General features: G+C 39.6%; 1 protein-coding gene across 7 annotated transcripts in view; it reads right to left on the bottom strand.

Annotated features, from left to right (window-relative positions):
• Positions 1-20950, bottom strand: part of LOC114021240 — a 137350-nt gene that overhangs the window by 63683 nt on the left and 52717 nt on the right. Inside the window, exon 4 of one of the 7 annotated variants that reach the window (XM_043526165.1) lies at positions 13557-13622. The exons of 5 other annotated variants lie outside the window; for them this stretch is intronic. In XM_043526165.1, coding sequence (XP_043382100.1) covers positions 13596-13622 — 27 coding nt within the window. In that variant the 3' untranslated portion in view covers positions 13557-13595. Of the gene's footprint in view, positions 1-9983; positions 13623-20950 lie in introns of those variants that run through there. One more of the 7 variants, XM_037877567.2, reaches the window with a different exon arrangement.

The following is a 20950-nucleotide window of genomic DNA, read 5'->3' as shown; positions in this document are numbered from 1 at the left end:
ATAGGTCACTTGCAAAGAGACTGGGTCAGGAAAAAATTGTCCATCAGTCAGACAACCATAACTGATTCTGATGCTAAATAATGGTTTAGATATTCAGTATTCTATATATGTGAAAGGCTTCACTGAGCACTGGATCTTCCCAACCAGAGTAGCCTTCTACTTATACATATCTTTATGCAGCCTTAGGAAAATACACATGCCATTTAAGCATTAAAATTAATGGCAAAAGAAAAAGCTTTTTAGCAAGGGACTGGAACCAGCCTGTGTAATTGGCTTCTGGTAAAGCAAAAATAACGATCATACTCTACCCTAGACAAACAATCTAATCTTAAAATACTTATAGAATCTTAAACAAAGGGTAGGTGTTAAAACTTCAAATGGACAAAGAAACTTTTAACAGGCATTTGCCAACGGTGAAATCACGTTGTGGCTTTATTTAGGAACTGTGTGGTGTAAGAGATCTATTCTGCATTTTTATATTTCTGTATATGCTAATTCTTGGCTATCTTAAATCTGTCATAACCACAGCCACCACACATGCTTTTAAAGTTTTAAAGCACATGCTTTATGTGTTTTAGTTTAGCCACCATTCAAGGCTTGAGAAAGAGAATAGATGGCCTTCAAAGTACTATTTCTGAACCCTTTATGTACTTAATACTTTCAGGCTACATCCCGAGTTTGGGAAGGGATAGGGAACAATTTCCTGCAGCCTCTTAAGCACCTTTTAAAATATAGATACTACAAAAATCATTTGTAGGAAATCTGCCACATACAACAACATACCATGTACCAGAGCTCAGAAGCTGGTATTATATCTGAAAGATCGGGCTAATTGCTGGGTACAAAACAAGAGTGCAAATCTAATAAGGCTACCAAAATATAAGGCTTGGATCCTGCAACTGAGAGCATGCAGGCAGACTGTTGCACCCATGTGGATTAAGTTTGATTTCAAGGGGCTCCACATGAACGTATTACATGTTGCAGGATCAAAGTCTAAATATATGATCAGACACTAGATAGATCTAGATCAGAGACTGTACGCTCTTTCAGGCAGGGACCATTTTTGTTGTGTTTGTACAGCACCTAACACAATGGAATCCTGCTCCATGGCTTGTGTTCCTACATGATGTAGTAATACAAATAAATAAAATAAATAAATACCAACACTACTATTGCAATAAATACACAGATCCAGGTAAGTGGCAGTTACATAATAGCTATGCTCCACTATCCCTTATATGCAAAAAAAAAAAAAACCAGTCAGTACTCTACTTAATCTTCCTGGTGTTTATCAGGAGTGTGGCTACACATGATTAAAATTCCCAGGTTCTCATTTTCTGAGAGTTAGTCCCATATAGTATTTACATTTGAAAAGCGTAAGTAATTTTCATATCTAAGAAAATCAAGTGTCTTGCATACATAGGAATTATATTGTATGAACCACCTGTGCACCAAAGTGGGAATTTGTGGTTAGATCTCAAGTAATATAGCACTGCACCAAAGTACAGTTTGCATAGAAAAGACCTACAGATATGGCACACGTTAAAAGAAAATGTAAACAAAAAGCAGAAAGTTATGAGTGTAAAATAAAAGACAAGGGCCTAATCCTGACAAATTACCGAGAAAGAATTTATTCCCATCAGTAGTTGCATGCAAGCTCTACTGATGATAGTAAGCATTATGCTCTGCAGTAAGCAATGACAAGATTAAACCCTTTGTAGGAAAGTCTTACCACTCATACGAAGCCTGGGTAAACTAGTCATCTGTAAATTGTCTATGCAAAGATAGGAAGCCAATCTCCCTAAACCAACTGATGAAGCACCTGCACAGCCATTGCATAACAACTCCTATAGCCTCTGAGCTGCAGCCCTCCATTGATAAGTTTGTGGACTGACTGGGCACGCTCCCACACCAAGCCATGCTGCAGTAGAATATTCTTTTCAGACTCCTTCCCTCCATGGTCTCTCTGCAATCTGCGTCCCCAGCTCAGCAAAACTGAAGCAGGTCTGCTGTGTTTTGGGGCTTGCGTGCTAACGGAAGGTGTAGAAAAGCAGAGATGCGTAATTTTTTTCCCCTAAAGTTCATGAGTGAAGTCTTGTCCCTAGTTCAGGTCAATGGGAGTTTTGTCATTGACTTCAACAGGACCAGGATTTCAGTTTACATCTTTTACTGGTGTTTTGTGGTTTTACTCTAAAAGCAAAAATACATAGACATGAACATCGTACGCAAGGTTTTCAAATGGAAGTACCATTTTTAAACGAAAACCTTCTTACAAAACTATGAGCAGCATATATATGTTATTTCACCTGCGTGGGCCTCTGCTAACTCTCAGCTGAGTCAATGGAAAGGCGTCCATTGGGTTCACTGGAGACTGGATCAGGCCCTGTACAGTTAAATTACAGTGTTACATTTTGGAAAGTTTTCTTTTAGCCATTGGAAGTGTTCTTGTAAGATATCCCATCAGTTTATAATATTTTTGTTTCTCTAATGGTGTATGGGCAGAAATTTAGAGTTTGAATAGCTATTCTGGTATAATTCCATGTCCACACATGGAATTATTCAAGAATAACTATTGTGGTTCAAATTCATACCCTGCCTTAATCTGAATTAATTTTCAAGTATAGACCATCCCTCAGGTATTAAGGGTCTTATTGTCCCTGGGTTTATATAATTTTTAACGCCAGTCTAACACCTATTTACATCAGTGGAATTCATTCCAATTTACACTGAAGCAAGAGCAAAGTCAGCCCCAGTGTCTGCCTGATTTAGGATCTTCAGGGGGTTAAACTTCTATTCTTCTGGGGGTTTCCTTTTCACTTTTAATTTTTTTAAATTATCTCAGTTCTTTGTTTGACTTTTAAAATGGCTGTGCCAGTCCATGATAAAAGCTAGATCCCAGTCTATGTTGCCAGTGTGGAGTTAAATGCACGATATTTGTTTCTTTGTATTACATTTTCATAAACCTCCCACTCCTTTTAAACCTGCTGCCTATTACTTTCATCAGATGTCACCTGGTACTTATGTTATGCGAAGGGATAAATAACACTTCCTTATTCACTTTCTCCACACTATTCATGATTTTACAGACTTCTATCATGTCCACCCGTAATCATCTCTTTCCTAACCTGAATAGTCCCAGTCTTTGTAATCTCTCCTCATTTGGAAGCCGTTCCATCCCCCCATCCATCCAGTTCTAATATCCCTTTTTTGAGATGGAGCTACCAGAAACTGCACGCAGTATTTAAGGTGTGGGTGTACCATGGATTTACATAGTGGCATTATGATATTTTTGGTTTTATTATTTCTCTCTTTCCTAAAGATTAACAACATTGTTAGCTTTTTTGACTGCCGCTGCACATTGAGCAGATATTTTCAGGGAACTATGCACAGTGACTCCAAGTTCTCTTTCTTGAGTGGAAACAGCTAATTTAGTACAAAGAGTTGGGATTATGTTTTCCAGTGTGCATGACTTTGCATTTATCAGCAATAGATTTCATCTGCTATTTTGTTGCCCACCATGAAATCCCTTTGTAACTCTTTGCAGCGTGCTTCAAAGTTAACTATCTTGAGTAGTTTTGTGTTGTCTGCGAACTTCGTCACCCGACTGTTTACCTTTTTTTCCCAGATAATTTATGAACATGCTGAACATCACTGGTCTCAGTACAGACCCTTCAAGGACCCCACTATTTACCATTCTCCACTGTGAAAACTGACCATTTATTCCTGTCCTCTTTTTCCTACTTTTTAACCAGTTACTGACCTATGAGAGGACCTTCCCCTCTTATCCCATAACTTCCTACTTTTCTTAAGAGCCTTCAGTGAGGGATCTTGTAAAAGAAGTCCAAGTAAACTAAATCTGAAAGTCCAAGTACATTAAATCCACTATACCACCTTGTCTACTTTTGTGGACACCCTCAAATAATTCTAATAGATTGCTGAGGCATGATTTCTCTTTAAAAAAGTTGCGTTGTCTCTTCCCCAACATATGTTCATCTATGCAGGGGTGCTGGAACTAAGAGGTGGTGCCGCACCCCCAGTTTTGTTCAATTGTCTTCAACTCCCCCACTATAAAAATTGTTCCAACGCCACTGCATCTATGTGTTCTTTACTATGGCTTCAACCAATGTGCCTGATACTGAAGTTAGATTTAACTGGCCTGTAATGGCCAGGATCACTTCTGGAACCTTTTTTAAAAATCAGCACTACATTAGCTATCCACCATTCATCTGGCACAGAGGCTAATTTAAGCGATAGGTTATATACCACACCTAGTTCTGCAATTTCATATTTGAGTTCCTTCAGAACTTTTGGGGTTAATACTATCTAGTCTTGGTGACTTATTACTGCTTAATTTATCTGTATGTTCCAAAACCACCTCTACTGATATCTGAATCTGGGACAGTTCCTCAGATTTCTCAAAATAGCAGCTCAGGTGTGGGAATCTCTCTGACATCCTCTGCAGTGAAGACTGATGCAAAGAATTCACTTAGCTTCTCTGCAACAGCCTTATCTTCCTTGAGTGCTGCTTTAGCACCTCGATTGTCTAGTGACCCTGCTGATTAAGAATAAGCGATGCAAAACCAGGGGAAAACAAAAAAGTGGGGCTGTCAATTAATCGCAGTTAATTCACACAATTAACTCAAAAAATTAATGATAAAAAATTAATCATGATTAATCGCAGTTTTAATCACATTGTTAAACCATAGAATACCAATTGAAATTTATTAAATATTTTGGATGTTTTTCTACATTCATATATATTATATTCGGTGTTGTAATTGAAATCAAAGTGTATGTTTTTATTACAAATATTTGCACTGTAAAATGATAAAATAGTATTTTTCAATTCACCTCATACAAGTACTATAGTGCAATCTTTGTCGTGAAAGTGCAACATACAAATGTAGATTTTTTTTTGTTACATAACTACACTCAAAAGCAAAACAATGTAAAACTTCAGAGCCTACAAGTCCACTCAGTCCTACTTCTTGTTCAGCCAATCTCTCAGACAAACAAGTTTGTTTACATTTACAGGCGATAATGCTGCCCTCTTCTTATTTACAATGTCACAGAAGGTGAGAACAGGCATTTGCATGGCACTTTTGTAGCCAGCATTGCAAGGTATTTACGTGCCAGATATGCTAAATATTCATATTCCCCTTCATGCTTCGGCCACTGTTCCAGAGGACATGCTTCCATGCTGATGACATTCGTTAAAAAAAGAATGCGTTAATTAAATTTGTGACTGAACTCCTTGGGGGGGAGAGTTGTATGTCTCCTGCTGTTTTACCTGCATTCTGCCATATATTTCATGTTATTGCAGTCTCGGATAGTGACCCAGCACATGTTGTTCATTTTAAGAACACGTTCACTGCAGATTTGACAAAACACAAAGAAGGTACCAAGGTGAGATTTCTAAACATAGCTACAGCACTCGACCCAAGGTTTAAAAATCTGAAGTGCCTTCCAAAATCTGAGAGGGACAAGGTGTGGAGCATGCTTTCAGAAGTCTTAAAAGCACAACACTCCAATGCGGAAATTACAGAACCCAAACCACCAAAAAAGAAAATCAACCTTCTGCTGGTGGCATCTGACTCAGATGATGAAAAAGAACATGCGTTGGTCCACATTGCTCTGGATCGTTATCGAGCAGAATCCAACATCAGCATGGATGCATGTCCTCTGGAATGGCGGTTGAAGCATCAAGGGACATATCAATCTTTAGCGCATCTGGCACATAAAGATCTTGCCACCCGGCTACAACAATGCCAGGCAAATGCCTGTGCTCACTTTCAGATAACATTGTAAACAAGAAGCTGGCACCATTATTTCCTACAAATGTAAACAAACTTGTTTGTCTGAGCAATTGCCTGAACAAGAAATAGGACTGAGTGGATTTTCAGGCTCTATATTTTACATTGTTTTTATTTTTGAATGCAGTTTTTTTGATACATAATTCTACATTTTTAAGTTCAACTTTCAAGATAAACAGATTGCACTACAGTACTTGTATTCGGTGAATTGAAAAATATCATTTCTTTTGTTTTTTTTACAGTAAAAATACTTGTAATCAAAAATAAATATGTAGTGAGCATTGCATACTTTGTATTCTGTGCTGTAATTGAAATCAATATATTTGAAAATGTAGAAAACATCCAAAAATCTTTAAATAAATGGTATTTCTATTACTGTTTATTCGTGTGATTAATCACAAATCAATTTTTTAATTGCTTGACAGCCCTACATAAAAGGTATTTTTTTTTTTTTTTACCAGCTGGAAACAGATGTAGAAGCCAATTGCAAAATGGTCATTTTAAGATGACCAAATTTAAAGGGCCAGCCTGAGAAAGGCATGCTGGGAAAATTCTATGAAAGTCCAACTCTGAGTTAGTAGGGTTCAGGGAATCACCAAGGAAGGTGTTATTTCTGTGTTGTTTCTTTCATCATAGATTAATATCTTTTATACAAACTATATAAAGGTAAGTATTTAAAAATCCTAATTAAAGAAGTATGGAAAGACCTGGTGAGGTAAATTTATATAAAATTCCAATATTCTTACAATCTGAGCATTTAAGAAAGCATTTTCAAAAGCTTTAAGTATTGGAATAACTGGGCTCCCATTGAATGGACAATGCCAAGCATCTGATATTCAGCTTCTGCACTGAACAAAGAACCATAACTCTGACCACTTACAAACGCTTTCAATTTATACATCTAGGGTAACATTTTCAAAAGTGCCTACGTGACTTAAGAGCATGACACATTTAAAATTGACTTAAGCACTTAAGAAACCTAAATTCCATTAGAAATCAAAGACCCTTTTAAAAATGGGACAAGCACTTTTGAAAATTTTAGCCCTAGTCTTTATGTCTTTGACAATGCAAAGCATACATTAGTGTTGTATGTACTGAAAGAGTTCATAAGCCTGTTTGTGGGTGTGATAGAATACACCCATGTTCGCACCCTGTACACTATTTTATTAATTGTTGTACAAGATATGCCTTGTAAGGTATAATTTATTAAGATTGCAAAGTCAAGCAATCAAAAGTTAGGAAATGCCAAAATTAAGGTTGCCTGAGCAACCTTAATTAATCTCCCTAGTTCATATGCGTTATGATACAGTCTTCAATTAATTTTTTCCCCCCACAGCATCTATGCCTCATTCAGTGCACAGGACAAACATTCTCTGGAATCTAAGTTGTGTGGAGACTTGGCTGTAGGATCCCTGCTTCATTCATTGCAGAATTAGTGAATGAGGCATGGAGCTGCCAGAAGAGAAAGGATGGTCTCATGGTTAAGAGATCTGAATGCTCCTCTGGAATAATGGCTTCTATCCCTGCTTCAGACATAGGAATCCTATCTCCTGCTAAGCAAGTCACTTAAATCAAACTTCACATTGTGTGTACATTTTCTGAGTGCCCGACTTGAGGCCCTGGGGTATGATTTGAAGATGTGCTGAGCACTCACAGCTGCAAGTGAAGTCTATGGCAGCTCTACTTCAAACATAAAGGGCTATTTAATGCTAAATATTCTGAAAAAAATTAGGTCCTAGGCATCTCAAATTTGACACTCCAAATTAATGGGTACTTTTTACCTTAATCTCAGCCATGCCTCAGTTCCTCACCTGTAAAATGAGAATAAGACTCTCCCCTCACCTCACAGAGATATTGTGAAAATAAACTCATTAATGTTTGTGAAGACTTAACATAAGGAAAGACATGCCAGTCACTCCTACAGCAGCTCTGGTTTGTGTCCCTGAGGTACTGGTCAAAAGGACAACACTTGAAAGCATCATAGTTGATATCCTCCAAACCCCGCCCGCCCTCCCTCCCCCACACCACACAATCCTCGCTGGATTCAGTGTTTTCCCATCATCACTAAACTGACTTGTTGAGAACAAAAGTAAAAACTTGCAGAGATTACATGAAGAGATACTGGGCTTTATAACACCTCTAGACATCTAATTCTAGAGCAAGTTTCTCATGGGCCTATTCCTTTACATTCCTTATTTAGTTGTAGGCAAAGAAGGAAAATATTAAAAGCTCAAGAAACTCAAGGGGAAAGCAAGGCTAGCAGGGCTGAAAATTTTTACAAAAATGGCTTTTTTGAAAGAAAATTTCTGGTTTTGTAAAGACTGAGTTTTTAAATAATTTTTTTAAATTTTTTGGCAACCAAAACTGAAAGTTTCAGTTTTCCATAACCAAAAACCCAACAAAATTTCATTTTCCTGAAATTTTTCACAGAACATAAATGCCTTTTTTGACTATTTCAAGCAGTTACAGAGCCTAACGGATGCAAGGAGGGAAAGCAATTAGTAACCCAGGATTATGATGCTAATGTATGACTGCTGAGAAATGCGTGCTAGCATTAAAAGCATCAGAGGCTTTTGGGGGCCAGGGGTGGGGGCTGCATCTTTCAGGAGACAGCTCAGTAGATGCACCCCAGGTAGGAGATAAACCAAGGATGGCACCATTGCACCTCCACAATTCTGGGGCCAGTTTAGCCCCCGCATAGGCTGGAGCAGCCTTAGTAAGTCCAAAGGACTATCCAGAAGTCCAGAAATGCTAGAACCCTCTGTTTCCACCCCCACCCCACGTCCCATTACAGCCCTTACCACAACCCCAATACACCCTTTCACCAAGGTCCTGTCAGAAGCCTGGTGGTGTGGGGACATTCTGACAGTCCTGTGCCACTTAGAGAACTCCTGAGCCAGGGGAACTCCCTGGTTAGAGGATCCAAAGGCGGTCCAGTCCCCTTGAGTGGAGTGTCAGAACAGGGCTGGAATACAGCTCTAAATTTGGGCCTTAAAGGAAAGATATGAAGGTTGAGTGGGGTGAATAAGCAAAGGTGGCTTCAAGGTTCAGGACTCCTCTAAGTTTCATCAGTTGTCATCAGCCCCAAGAGGCCTTTCCAGTAACCATGCACCACCAGGACAAAGGATCACCAAGGCCATGCCTCTTTCTGATGGACCAGATCTCCGGGGGCCAGAAGGAGAGATGGAGTTGAGTTGCTGCACAGATTCTGTGGCACCTGAGGATTCCCCTTACACTGGGCAGCCATAGCAAACTTTGGAATCAGACAAATTCTTAATCTGCACAATGAAGTCCACACATGTGAAATGCCATAGCCTTTAAATGGGCATTCCAGCAAAGCAGGCATACGTCTGGCTGCTTTTCTCCCCAGGGCTGCACTCTTCGTCATATACTCTTCTTGAAAAAGTTATTCAGCAGCTTTCTGAGGATATGCACAGGAGAGAAAATGTGTGATCTAAAGTAAATCGAAGGGGGTCCTGTTCTTGTCACAAAGTGATCAAATTTCATGTCATTCATAGCACAACAGATTATCTTCCACTCTGTCAATTCTGATTGGCCCATATCCTTTCAACCAACTGTCCTCAAGAAATAAACAGCACTGTACAGAAAAGGATTTGAGTTGCAGCACCAATTTGGAGTTAGCTTTACTCCCAACCCATTTAGACCTGGATTCATTTATCAGACCACAGTGCAGTAAGAGTTTTTAGCTGCATGTGTGATACTTACCATCCACACTGCTTACTAGGACTACAAAATTAATTTGCAGCAAGTAATTCAGTGAATTTGGCCTCTTTTTCTGCCCATAGAATAAACTGGCCACCATTTCCTCTTTGACTCATTCTAAATTACTTGAAAAATTTTCTTGCAAATTATTTTCTCTCTGATTGATCATGAACTCTTTGTTTTTGATGCGAACCATTTGAGCTGCATCAGTAAATTCTGACTGGTCATGCAAGTCATATAGTACTGGACTCTGTGAACATAACTGTTCGAATCAGGAAGAAGGCTTGAAGAAGCCACAGGAGCTGTGAATCTTGCATTGGGAGGGAGTCACAGCAGATAAAGAAAGATTGGTAAATTTAGGAATGTTTAATCTTTATCTTTTGGGGCCAAACAGACTATGCCCGATTTGTCATTCCAAGAAAAAAAAATGTATTTATTGTGGTACACTTAAATTCTCATTACCTTCACATCAACTAACTAGTCATGAAATGTGACATTTGTCTGGTTGAATTCCTTCCACGGCAGGACCCAGGTGAGGTGGTTTGGGAACCCTGACCCTGCTGTGTCCAGCAGTGTTCTATTTCAAAACATGCCATGCCACTAGTGCAATTCCAGTGCAAATGTCCAAGTGTGCAAGCATAAATTCTCTCTCTCAAACATTCACAGATGCCAGCACAGATTAAATACAATTATTTGTAAGTTGAAGTGAATACCTGTGGCAATGCTTTTGGAGTTTGGGGATGGGGTTGCAGTATTCATCCCAGCTTTCTACTGCTTTCCTTCAATTTTCAGTTGTATATGTGATAACCACAGTTCTGGGGGCGCGTGCCATAGATAGAATGATATGTAAAAGCTATGGTTATTATCACAAATTGTCAGAAACATATTAACTCGGACATTAGCTCACAAAGCTATTTCCATCTATTTGCTCAAGTAGGAGGTTCCACTTCACTGAAAACCCATGGAGTAGCTGGAGATGCTCTCAGAACCATAAACCCCACTCGGACCTCTATTGGCAAGCACCAGGCCAGAAAGTACTCTGCCCCCTGGAATATAATTGATATGTTCTCTTAGCAAGTAGTATAGTGTGGTTTGCAACTCTTCCTAGAAAATAATCAAATTTGATTATGAATCAGAAAACACTGCTGTAAGGAAAATTAGACTCTACACTAAAAACTGTCTGCAAACTGCATAACCACTGAATCTGTTCAAAGGAAGAATTTATGTTATGATCTTTAACATACAATAAAATAAGGCAGGCTTTGACAAGCAAATCTTTTCAACCTACATTAAATGATCAAATTATGTCATTTCTCTGATTAATATACCCTGCTCTAACAGGATATATTACAAAATCTGACGAAAGAAGGCTCAAGTGGTGGGGACATGTACACCGTACAGAAGATGGGAGACATGTTAAGCAAGCATTGAATTGGGTGCCCAAGAAAGGAAAGAGTTAGGAAGGCCAAGGAATAACTTGCAAAAGAGAGTGACAGAATATTGAATGCACTTGCAGCACCTGGGAAGTAGAACCTCAACTAGTGAGCAACCGGACTGCGCGATGTATCAGTGGCACAGGAGGAAATAAAGTCTATGGTAAGGTCTGAGATTGAGACTCTACAGGTAGCAAAAACTTTTGACTTTACTTTTAAGTGAGAAGTCTGCCATACTCAAACTTCATTTAAAAAAATCAAATTCTTTAACCAAGTGGTTCACCATCCATCATATACTCCGAACACACAGTCAGTACCACTGACTAGGAATAAACGGATCGTGTTTAATGGAAGTACGGAAGTACTTAGTGTTTCACTTTGCTAAGAGATGAACAAAAGAACTCTTCAGGCATGTATATTATATACGCAGAAAAATCATTTTTATATTATATACGAAGTGCATTCAGTATATTGCCATAGGATGAAGAATCAATATACAGAAATATGAATTGATGAAATATAGGACAGAGCGAGCGCAAGCACACAATAGATTTGGACACAACAAAGTAAGAGACAGTAATTGTATAGGACAGAAGGAAGGGGGTGTATAGACAGACAGACTGACCGACCCCTCTTGTCTCTCTTTTACTTCATGTCCGAATACGGCTATTTTTAAATGTGTTCAATGATTTCTTCTACCTTTCCTATTTCTGTATATTTATTATCTATAGAAATATGCTCAATGTGGATAAACCATTATTTATTTCAACCTCTTAGTAATATTTGGTTAACTTCTTCATATAAGAAATATTCAAATGTCACTTTTTCCAGGTACCAGACGGGCTCAAATATCTGGTTATCCACAAGCAAAGATACTATGGATACCTGAGTAGGTCAGCTATTTCAGCCTGCCTCAAATGCCACAAAACATAGTAAATGGGAAGGCAAAGTGCAAGAAGTAAGTTCAAAAGTAAAATGTTCCCCAAATCCAGTAGGTATCTTTAACAGCAGGTTTCACTTAAAGTGGATATCACTTTACTGGTTTTAACAAACTTCAAAGTAAATGTCCTAATGCTACTCATTTTGTATGTCTGTTTTACATCAGTCACAATTCTGTATCACGGTTTCACTCCTGCCTGATACATATCATAAATTTTTGTAACTGGAAAGTGCGCTTAGTGTATGGATTAAATTAAGAATGGTTTTACAAAGCAGCAGGATAGCAGACATTCACATTATTAACTCACTTCTTCACATATCTGATGATATGTTAGAGCATGTTAAAACATCGTATGATAATCCGCACCCCACACATCAGCAAGACAAATAAATAGCTACAGGAGATTCTGAAATCACTTTTAGAACTCTCAGTTTTAGGTAACTGAAGTTCTGCAGAATGCGTCATAACAAAGGTGTTGTTGTGCACTATAAATATTATAATTTAATAGACGATTGCTAATTTTTAAAAATCACATCAGTGCTACAAATGAAATCCTATACATTATCCACCTATCAATGAAAAAGAGTCTTGGGTGACTTGGCCCATCAACAGCTATTAGCCAGGATGGGTAGAAATGGTGTCCCTAGACGCTGTTTGCCAGGAGCTGGGAATGAGTGACAGGGGATGGAGCACTTGACAATTACCTGTTCTGTTCATTCCCTCTGGGGCACCGGGCACTGGCCACTGTTGGAAGACAGGATACTGGGCTAGATGGACCCTTGGTCTGACCCAGTAGAGCCATTCTTATGTCTTATGAAAACGATATGCCTGCTAGGCTTTCTAGATTAGGAGAATGGATTCTAGGCTGTAGTTACATACTTTCCTCAAGCGAGGAGGAAGTGAGAACTACATGTTAAGCCTGGGATATTCAAAGGAGTCTACAGGAATTAGGTATCCAACTCCCAATACATTTCAATAGGAGTTGGACACTTAACTCCTTTCATCTCCTTTGGAAATCTCAGCATAAACAAAAATGTTCTGGAGCCTTTTTGGTTCAGAAAAGTAGAACAGCAGCCACCAAGGAGGTGGTGAGAACTGAGCCTCCACCATGGGCTCCAACCTATTACTTGCTTGGGGAAGTCCCCCTTAATGCAGATGGAAGACTAATGCATTTGGTTCCCTCTATCCCAGCACACTTCCTCCACCCAACCCCCACCCCAATGCGGTGGCCTCACTGAGAGGGTGTAGAAGGAGTATCGAGCCATTCTGTGTTAGTATGCAGATTTCAGCACTAACAGTTGACTCTGAGAATGCAAAGTTAGGTAAACAAGGTGTGAAATGAGAAATCCATCTCACCTGGGGACAAAGGAAAACTATTACAAACAGTGCAAATCAAAATTTAGATGGTCACTGATAGATGTCTACGTGTCAATCAGAAAAGAGATCTGGGCAGTGAAACACCCTAATTTCAGTAGTAACCCAGAAGAAATGCGAATAAAATAGGGAAACAGTAAACAGACTACAAATGCTTAGCTACTTTGATACAAAATCCCCACTACAATGCTGCTATCATAATCACGTGACGTGCCAACGTTCATCAGCAAAGATGTACTCGCGGCAGTGCTGGAGGTACATTTGCTCCATTACCTATCCATTGATTCCGTCTGGACAGGATATCCATTTCTGTCATTCAACGATTTCCTCTGTTACATTCTGAAATTAAGCACAGTCAAAGGTTGAGAAGTGTGTCACATTGACATCCTTTCAACCCGGAGACCTCTTTCCAAAAGTACAAACCCATTAACAAACGTGCAATTAATTCCAGTGCAACCCCTTCAATCTTGCTGGCATTTGTTAGGCTGAGTTACTGGCTGGGTTTGCTGACCCACACCAAGGCTTATGTGGCTGATACTCAATTGCCTAATACCTTTGGTCTGGTCACCAATGTACAAAAGAAGCAAGTAGCTCACAGAAGGGAGAATAAACTCTCTATGGTATGTTGCAAGGAAACCCCAAGGTCATTTCTTTAAATATCTGACATTTGGATCATATTGGATACATTCCAAAGGCAAAAATCAAGTTGCCCATTAGGACTGCGGGGTGAAAATTAGCCATGGCAGCTTACTTTTAGCAGTACTCCATCAATTTAGCAGTATCCAGAGGAGTGGGGGGAGCTTCGCTAGAGTGAGGGAAACGCTCAGCCACACACACATCTATTTAAATGGTGGGGCCTTATCTTGGGAGGGGCTGAACCCAGCTCCCCACCATTCTTTTTTCTCTCTCAGAGCTGCCCTTCAACTCAGCTAGAGGTTCCTGTGAACTTAGCCACCAGCTCTCTGCACCAATGAAGAAGAGACTCTTTGCTCCATCCATTCGAATAAAGAGTGGGAAAACGTGGTGCTAGGACTGGGTGGGCGGGGGGAGAGAGAGAGAGAGAGAGAGAGCTGGAAGCCATGTTCACAGGCTGCCAAAGTTCACACAGTTATGGTGCCCTGAACCCCACAGGAGACGGTCACAGATGGTCCCTTCAAGGCTGGTCTGCTTCCCTTTCAGTTCAACTCCCAGAGCATTGGGCTCCCCACAACACTCTCCTCTTTAGTTGAGTTCTCTGCATGGTAGAGTTGGCATCCTCATCTCTGCATGGTAGAGTTTCTTTGTCATACTCGCATTGTCATCCTTTGCTCTGGAGTAGAAGTTTTTCTTTCCTTTAGAAAGCCCAGGATAGGGTGTACAGATTCTGATATGGTTTCTTACTTGTTTTCTGGCTGGTTTCCGGCTATTGGGAGCTGTGAGGGGTGGCGCTTGTGCGTCTCCGCCTAGGAGCTGAATCTGCTGCTGGCTACTTCTGGGGCACAGCGTGGTCTGTAGTGCCAGGACAGGCCGGAAACCTGCTTTAGCACCCCCGCTGCTGCACTGCTGACTGGGAACCACCCAAAGTAAGCCCATGCCCCAACCCCGGGCCCCAATACCCAGCCCTGAGTCCCCGCAAAACCCAGAGCCCCCTCCTGCACCCCAAGCCCCTCACCCCGGCCCCACCCCAGAGCCTGCACCCCCAGGCCTCTGCCCCAGCCCTGAGCCCCTCCCACGCCCCAAACCCCTCATCCCCAGCTCCGTCGGGTCATGGACAACAACGATATTCTTCAACTGGGTCACCAGAAAAAAAGTTTGAAAACCACTGGCCTAATGGGTGAAGCACTGGACTGGTGAGCAGGAGAACTGACTTCAATTCCTGGCTCCGCCACTGGTCTGCTGGGTGACATTGGGCGGGTCACTTCCCTTCCTGTGCCTCAGTTTCCCATCTGAACTTACCTTCTTTGTAACGTGCTTGCAGATCTACTGATGAAAAGCGCTATATAAGAGCCAGATGGTGTTTATTGTTACTACTATGACTTCAAAAATCAAATGAAATCTAATATCATTGCTGGTTTTCTCCAGTGCCCTTGAATTAACTCAAGTTCCCATTACAAACTTAGGTGATAATAGGAAAAAGGAAGCATTGCTACAGCATGAGCATGCAGATTCTATAGTAAGAGGAATTATAATTCTTCCCCTCACCCTTGCAAGAATATTTGATGCAAATACAACACTTGCAACTGTCAGACACCAGCATTCACACTCACGAAAAAGTCATAATTCCCCCAAATCGAGAAGGAATTACATGTTTTAATTTTGAAATTAAAAAACTCTAATTTAAATTAGTAATTGTAAATCACATACAACTATTTTATTTCTTAATAACCCATAGGTTATTAACGTGGTGGATAACTCCTTTGAAAAGTACATAAGAACGACTACACTGGGTCAGACCAGAGGTCCTTCTAGACTAGTATCCCACCTTCTGAGTGTGGCCAATGCCAAGTGCTTCAGAGGGAAGGAACAGAACAGGGCAATTATCAAGTGATCCATCCCCTGCCACCCACACCTCGCTTCTGGCAGTCAGAGGCTAGGGATACAGAGAATGGTGTTGCATCACAGACCATCTCGACTAATACCATTGATGGACCTATCTTCCAGCTTGAGAAACCTAGGGCCTGATTTTCAGAGTGCAATTTAATTCTTTTTTGAACCAAGTTATAGTTTTGGCCTTTGTAACATCCCTGGCAAAGAATTCCACAGGTTGATTGCGTTGTGTGAAGAAATACTTCCTATTGTTTGTTTCAAACTTGCTGCCTATTAATTTAATCAGGTAACACCTGGTTGTGTTATGTGAAGGAGTAAACAACACTTCCTTATTCACTTTCTCCATACCAATCATGATTTAATATTCCCACCTGTGACAAATCCTCAAAATCTAACACACAAAAATTATCCATTTCTTGAACCAAATTGGTCATAGGTTATAAAAATGTTCTGGAAACATTAAAATACAGTGGTGTCTACACACCATTGGAGCTTCAGCCTTTGGCATAATAATTGGAGTTCAAACAAATAAAACTTAAAAGCACACTGTTCCTGGAGATCTTTAGGTGCTGGAGGAGGACAAATAACTAAACAAGGAGTTAAAAAGTAATTTCAGGCCCTACACCTCCTGCTACCCTTTGAGGTTTTACAATTGCATTTTTAAAAGAAATATTGTTCTTTCCCTTGTCATTGTGTGAAAGACCCATACAAACAGCATGGGAAACCAACTAAGATTCCACAAAATATTAAGTGCTTCTTAATGTGCAGGAAAATCAATGAAACTGACAACACAAAGTTGGGTCCAATCCAAAAAGTAAACTAAAAAAAAAAGGCAGAGTAATATTTGTTTTCCTCCAGTCTCTCTTAATAATAGTATTCTTAGTTAGTAGGTATGTCATTTTCAGATAGTGGTGTGATTTTTGGACCCCACTAATATCTCAGAATAATGCTAGAACTGTTTACTTTATATACAAGTTTTGCAAGTAAGCAGTTCTTACCACTATTAACATTTGAATCAGCTCTAAATAGTTTGCCTGTCAGGCAACAGCAATAAAAACAATCAAATTTCTCAGATTCCTCATGTCTAGAACCAACTGCAGAAATGAAAAGAAAATGTTTAGAGAATCTTGTGTTGTGTAAAACATTACTCAACACATGCCCCTGAGAAGGTTATATACTTGTGCCACATGTACAATATTACATCATTTCCTGTCTCAGCAGCTGTATTTCTGGTGCCCATGTGTATTTGGATGATCATACACAGATATATTCTTTATATCATGTGCAGTAACATCCAATCTATTTTGTATGTAATTTATTAAGTATACATTACATTGATATATCAACTACATAAATGTTTAATAATGAGAAAATGATAATTCTTTATACATCAGATAAAGCAGGCACCTACTCTGAAGATGAAAGAAAATAATCTATTAATAGCATTCATAACTAATAGAACAAGATATTAGCTATGTGCCAACATATGAGATTAGCTTGTTTGCAAATCTGCATTTTCTTGGCAAGATAGGAAAAAAAGAATCATTTAAACAATAGGATTTGAGCATATACTTTTGATAAAATTATGGTGTCGCCTATGAGTCCAAACAAAAGAAAGTGCTTGAGATGGACGGGCATGGAACTCTAATAATCCATGACTGCAAACATACACACAGACACTATGGTCCTCAGCGAACTGCATGTTGGCAGCATGGGAAATAGAGTTTATCACCTTTGGCTCTCCTCTAAGGCCTTGTCTACACTAAAGGGAAAAGTCTATCTAAGCTACGCTATTTGAGTTACATGAATAGAGTAACTCAAATCGACGTAGCTTAGATCTACTTACCGCTCTCCTGTCTACTCCTGTACAGGAGAGAGATCAGCGGTCGATTTAGTGGGTCTTCACTAGACCTGCTAAATTGACTGCTGATGCATCGATCGCCTCAGCGTTGATCATCCGGTAAGTGTAGGCAAGCCCTTAGCCCTGGTCTACACTAGGACTTTAGGTCAAATTTAGCAGCATTAAATTGATGTAAACCTGCACCCATCCACACGATGAAGCCCTTTTTTTCGACTTAAAGGGCTCTTAAAATCGATTTCCTTACTCCACCCCAACAAGTGGATTAGCGCTTAAATCGGCCTTGCCAGGTCGAATTTGGGGTACTGCGGACACAATTCGACGGTATTGGCCTCTGGGAGCTATCCCAGAGTGCTCCATTGTGACCACTCTGGACAGCACTCTCAACTCAGATGCACTGGCCAGGTAGTCAGGAAAAGAACTGCGAACTTTTGAATCTCATTTCTGGAGACTGCGGGAACTGTGGGATAGCTACCCACAGTGCAACACTCCAGAAGTCGACGCTTGCCTCAGTACTGTGGAAGCACTCCGCCGAGTTAATGTACTTAATGCACTTAGAGCATTTTCTGTGGGGACACACACAAATATATAAAAACGATTTCTAAAAAACCGACTTCTATAAATTCGACCTAATTTTTTAGTGTAGACATACCCTTGGAGTCCTAGGAGTCACAGGAATCCACTAAGCCAATCAGCAGGGGAAACAGATCTCTCTCCCAGAATATAGATGTATTTTTTTAGAGGTCCAAAATATATTCTCCCCTATAGAGAGCTGTGATATGAACATATGTACATTCATCACAGAACTTCAGGGCCAAAGTTTCGCACCAAGGTCTTCAACTCTGAGTGTGCAAATCTACACAGACACACCTGTTTATGCAAACTTTGGTGTGCAAACATCTCTGAATACAGGAGTTAAAAATCAAACACCTGTGCCACATGAGTTTTTTGGTGCATGAAAGTATTTTTTGGCAGACATTAGACGTCAGCTGTTGATGCACTACAGTGCACAGGCACAGCTGGAGGCTGGGTTGAAGCCCTGCAAAATGTTGAGCCTAGGGTTTCCAACAGTCCCTTATTTTTTCATCTCTGTACAACAAGATTGGGAGTTGCTGAGTGCTTCAGAAAGCAGCAAGAAGTGATGGTGAATGTAGGTGAGTATTGCTTATTGTATTATTAATGATATAATAAACAATAATAGTGGGAGGAGGGATGGAGCAGAGGTGTTAAGAAAACAGTCCTTTTTTAAATACAATGTTGGGAACTCTAGTTGAGCCCTTAAAAAAAAAAAAAAAAAAGATGATCCAGTTTGAAAATGAGAAGACAATAGCGATTAGGTCAGAAATGCAGGGGCACAGTATGTTCCTTATGTGCTGTAAAGAAGTTGTGTATTTTTGGCTTGCGGTAGATAAGCATTGTGTGAACTGCTAGAGTCGTGGCAAAGTGGGAATTAGTTTGCATGAATTTGTTAATTTCTCTCTCTGAATCCATTAAAGCCTTTATTTTGATGTAAAATTTCCAACCAGCTCTTTAAAATATATTAAGTTACATAAATTACCTATAGTCCATTCCTATGAAGTACAGCTATTATACATTTATAGAATTCCTTTTAGCCTGGTCTGTATATGATAAAACCATTCTAGGAATTCACATAGTAAATTATGCATTGAATATGGGGGGGAGGGAGGCAGGCACTTAAATGATCCTAACTCTACCTGACTTAGATCTGTCTGTCCAGGTTCCTATAAGAGTGCCCATCACCATAACACCTGAGTACTTCCGAAGATACAATACAAAAAAACAAAAAATAATATGCATATCTAATTTTCCCCCGAAGCTGTCTAGGGCTGTCGGGGGGATGGATTTATTTATTTAGTGGGGCTGTCAATCAGTTAACTCACGTGATTAACTCAAAAAAATTAATCTCAATTCATTGCAGTTTTAATCGCACTGTTAAACAATAGAATACCAATTGAAATGTATTCAATATTTTTGGATGTTTTTCTACATTTTCAAATATATTGATTTCAATTACAACACAGAATGCAAAGTGTACAGTGCTCACTTTATATTACTTTTGATTACAAATATTTTCACTGTAAAAGCGACAAACAAAAGAAACAGTATTTTTCAATTCACCTCATACAAGTACTGTAGTGCAATCTCTGTGAAAGTGCAACTTACAAATGTAGATTTTTTTTTTGTTACATAACTGCACGCAACAACAAAACAGCCAAAAACTAAAACTTTAGAGCCTACAATTCCACTCAGTCCTACTTCTTGTTCAGCCAATCACAAAGAGAAACAAGTCTGTTTACATTTACGGGAGCTAATGCTGCCAGCTTCTTACTTACAATGTCACCTGAAAGTGAGAACAGGCATTCCCATGGCACTTTTGTAGCCGGCATTGCAGCATTTATGTGCCAGATATGCTAAACATTCGTATTCCTCTTCATGCTTTGGCCATCATTCCAGAGGACATGCTTCCATGATGATGATGCTTGTTAAAAAAAAATTATTAAATTTGTGACGGACTGAACTCCTTGGAGGAGAATTGTGTGTCTCCTGCTCCCTGGTTTTACCCTCATTCTGCCATATATTTCATGTTATAGCAGTCTTGGGTGACAACCCAGCATACGTTGTTTGATTTAAGAACACTTTCACTGCAAATTTGTCAAAACACAAAGAAGGTTCCAATACCAGATTTTTAAGATAGCTACAGCATTCAACCCAAGGTTTAAGACTCTGAAGTGCCTTCCAAAGTCTGAGAGGAATGAGGTGTGGACCATGCTTTCAGAAGTCTTAAAAGCGCAACACTCTGATGCAGAAATTACAGAACCCAAACCACCAAAAAAGAAAATCAATCTTCTGCTGGTGGCATCTGACTTAGATGATGAAAAAGAGCATGTGTTGGTCTGCATTGCTTTGGATCATTATTGAGCAGAATCCGTCATCAGTATGGATGCATGTTCTCTGGAACGCTGGTTGAAGCAGCAAGGGACATATCAATCTTTAGTGCATCTGGTACATGTTTATCTTGCGACGCCAGCTACAACAGTGCCATGCAAACGTCTGTTCTCACTTTTAGGTGACATTGTAAACAAGAAGTGGGCAGCATTAGCTCCTAAAAATGTAAAAAAACTCCAAAACTTGTTTGAGCGATTGGCTGAACAAGAAGTAGGACTGGATGGACTTGTAGACCTTAAAGTTTTACATTGTTTTGTTTTTGAATGCAGTCTTTTTTGTACATAATTCTACATTTGTAAGTTAAACTTTCATGATA

Source organism: Chelonia mydas, chromosome 12 (genome assembly GCF_015237465.2).
Source record: "Chelonia mydas isolate rCheMyd1 chromosome 12, rCheMyd1.pri.v2, whole genome shotgun sequence".
Lineage (NCBI taxonomy): Eukaryota > Metazoa > Chordata > Testudines > Cheloniidae > Chelonia > Chelonia mydas.
The sequence above is the reverse complement of the archived record's forward strand: the minus strand, read 5'-3'. Positions and strand labels throughout refer to the sequence as shown.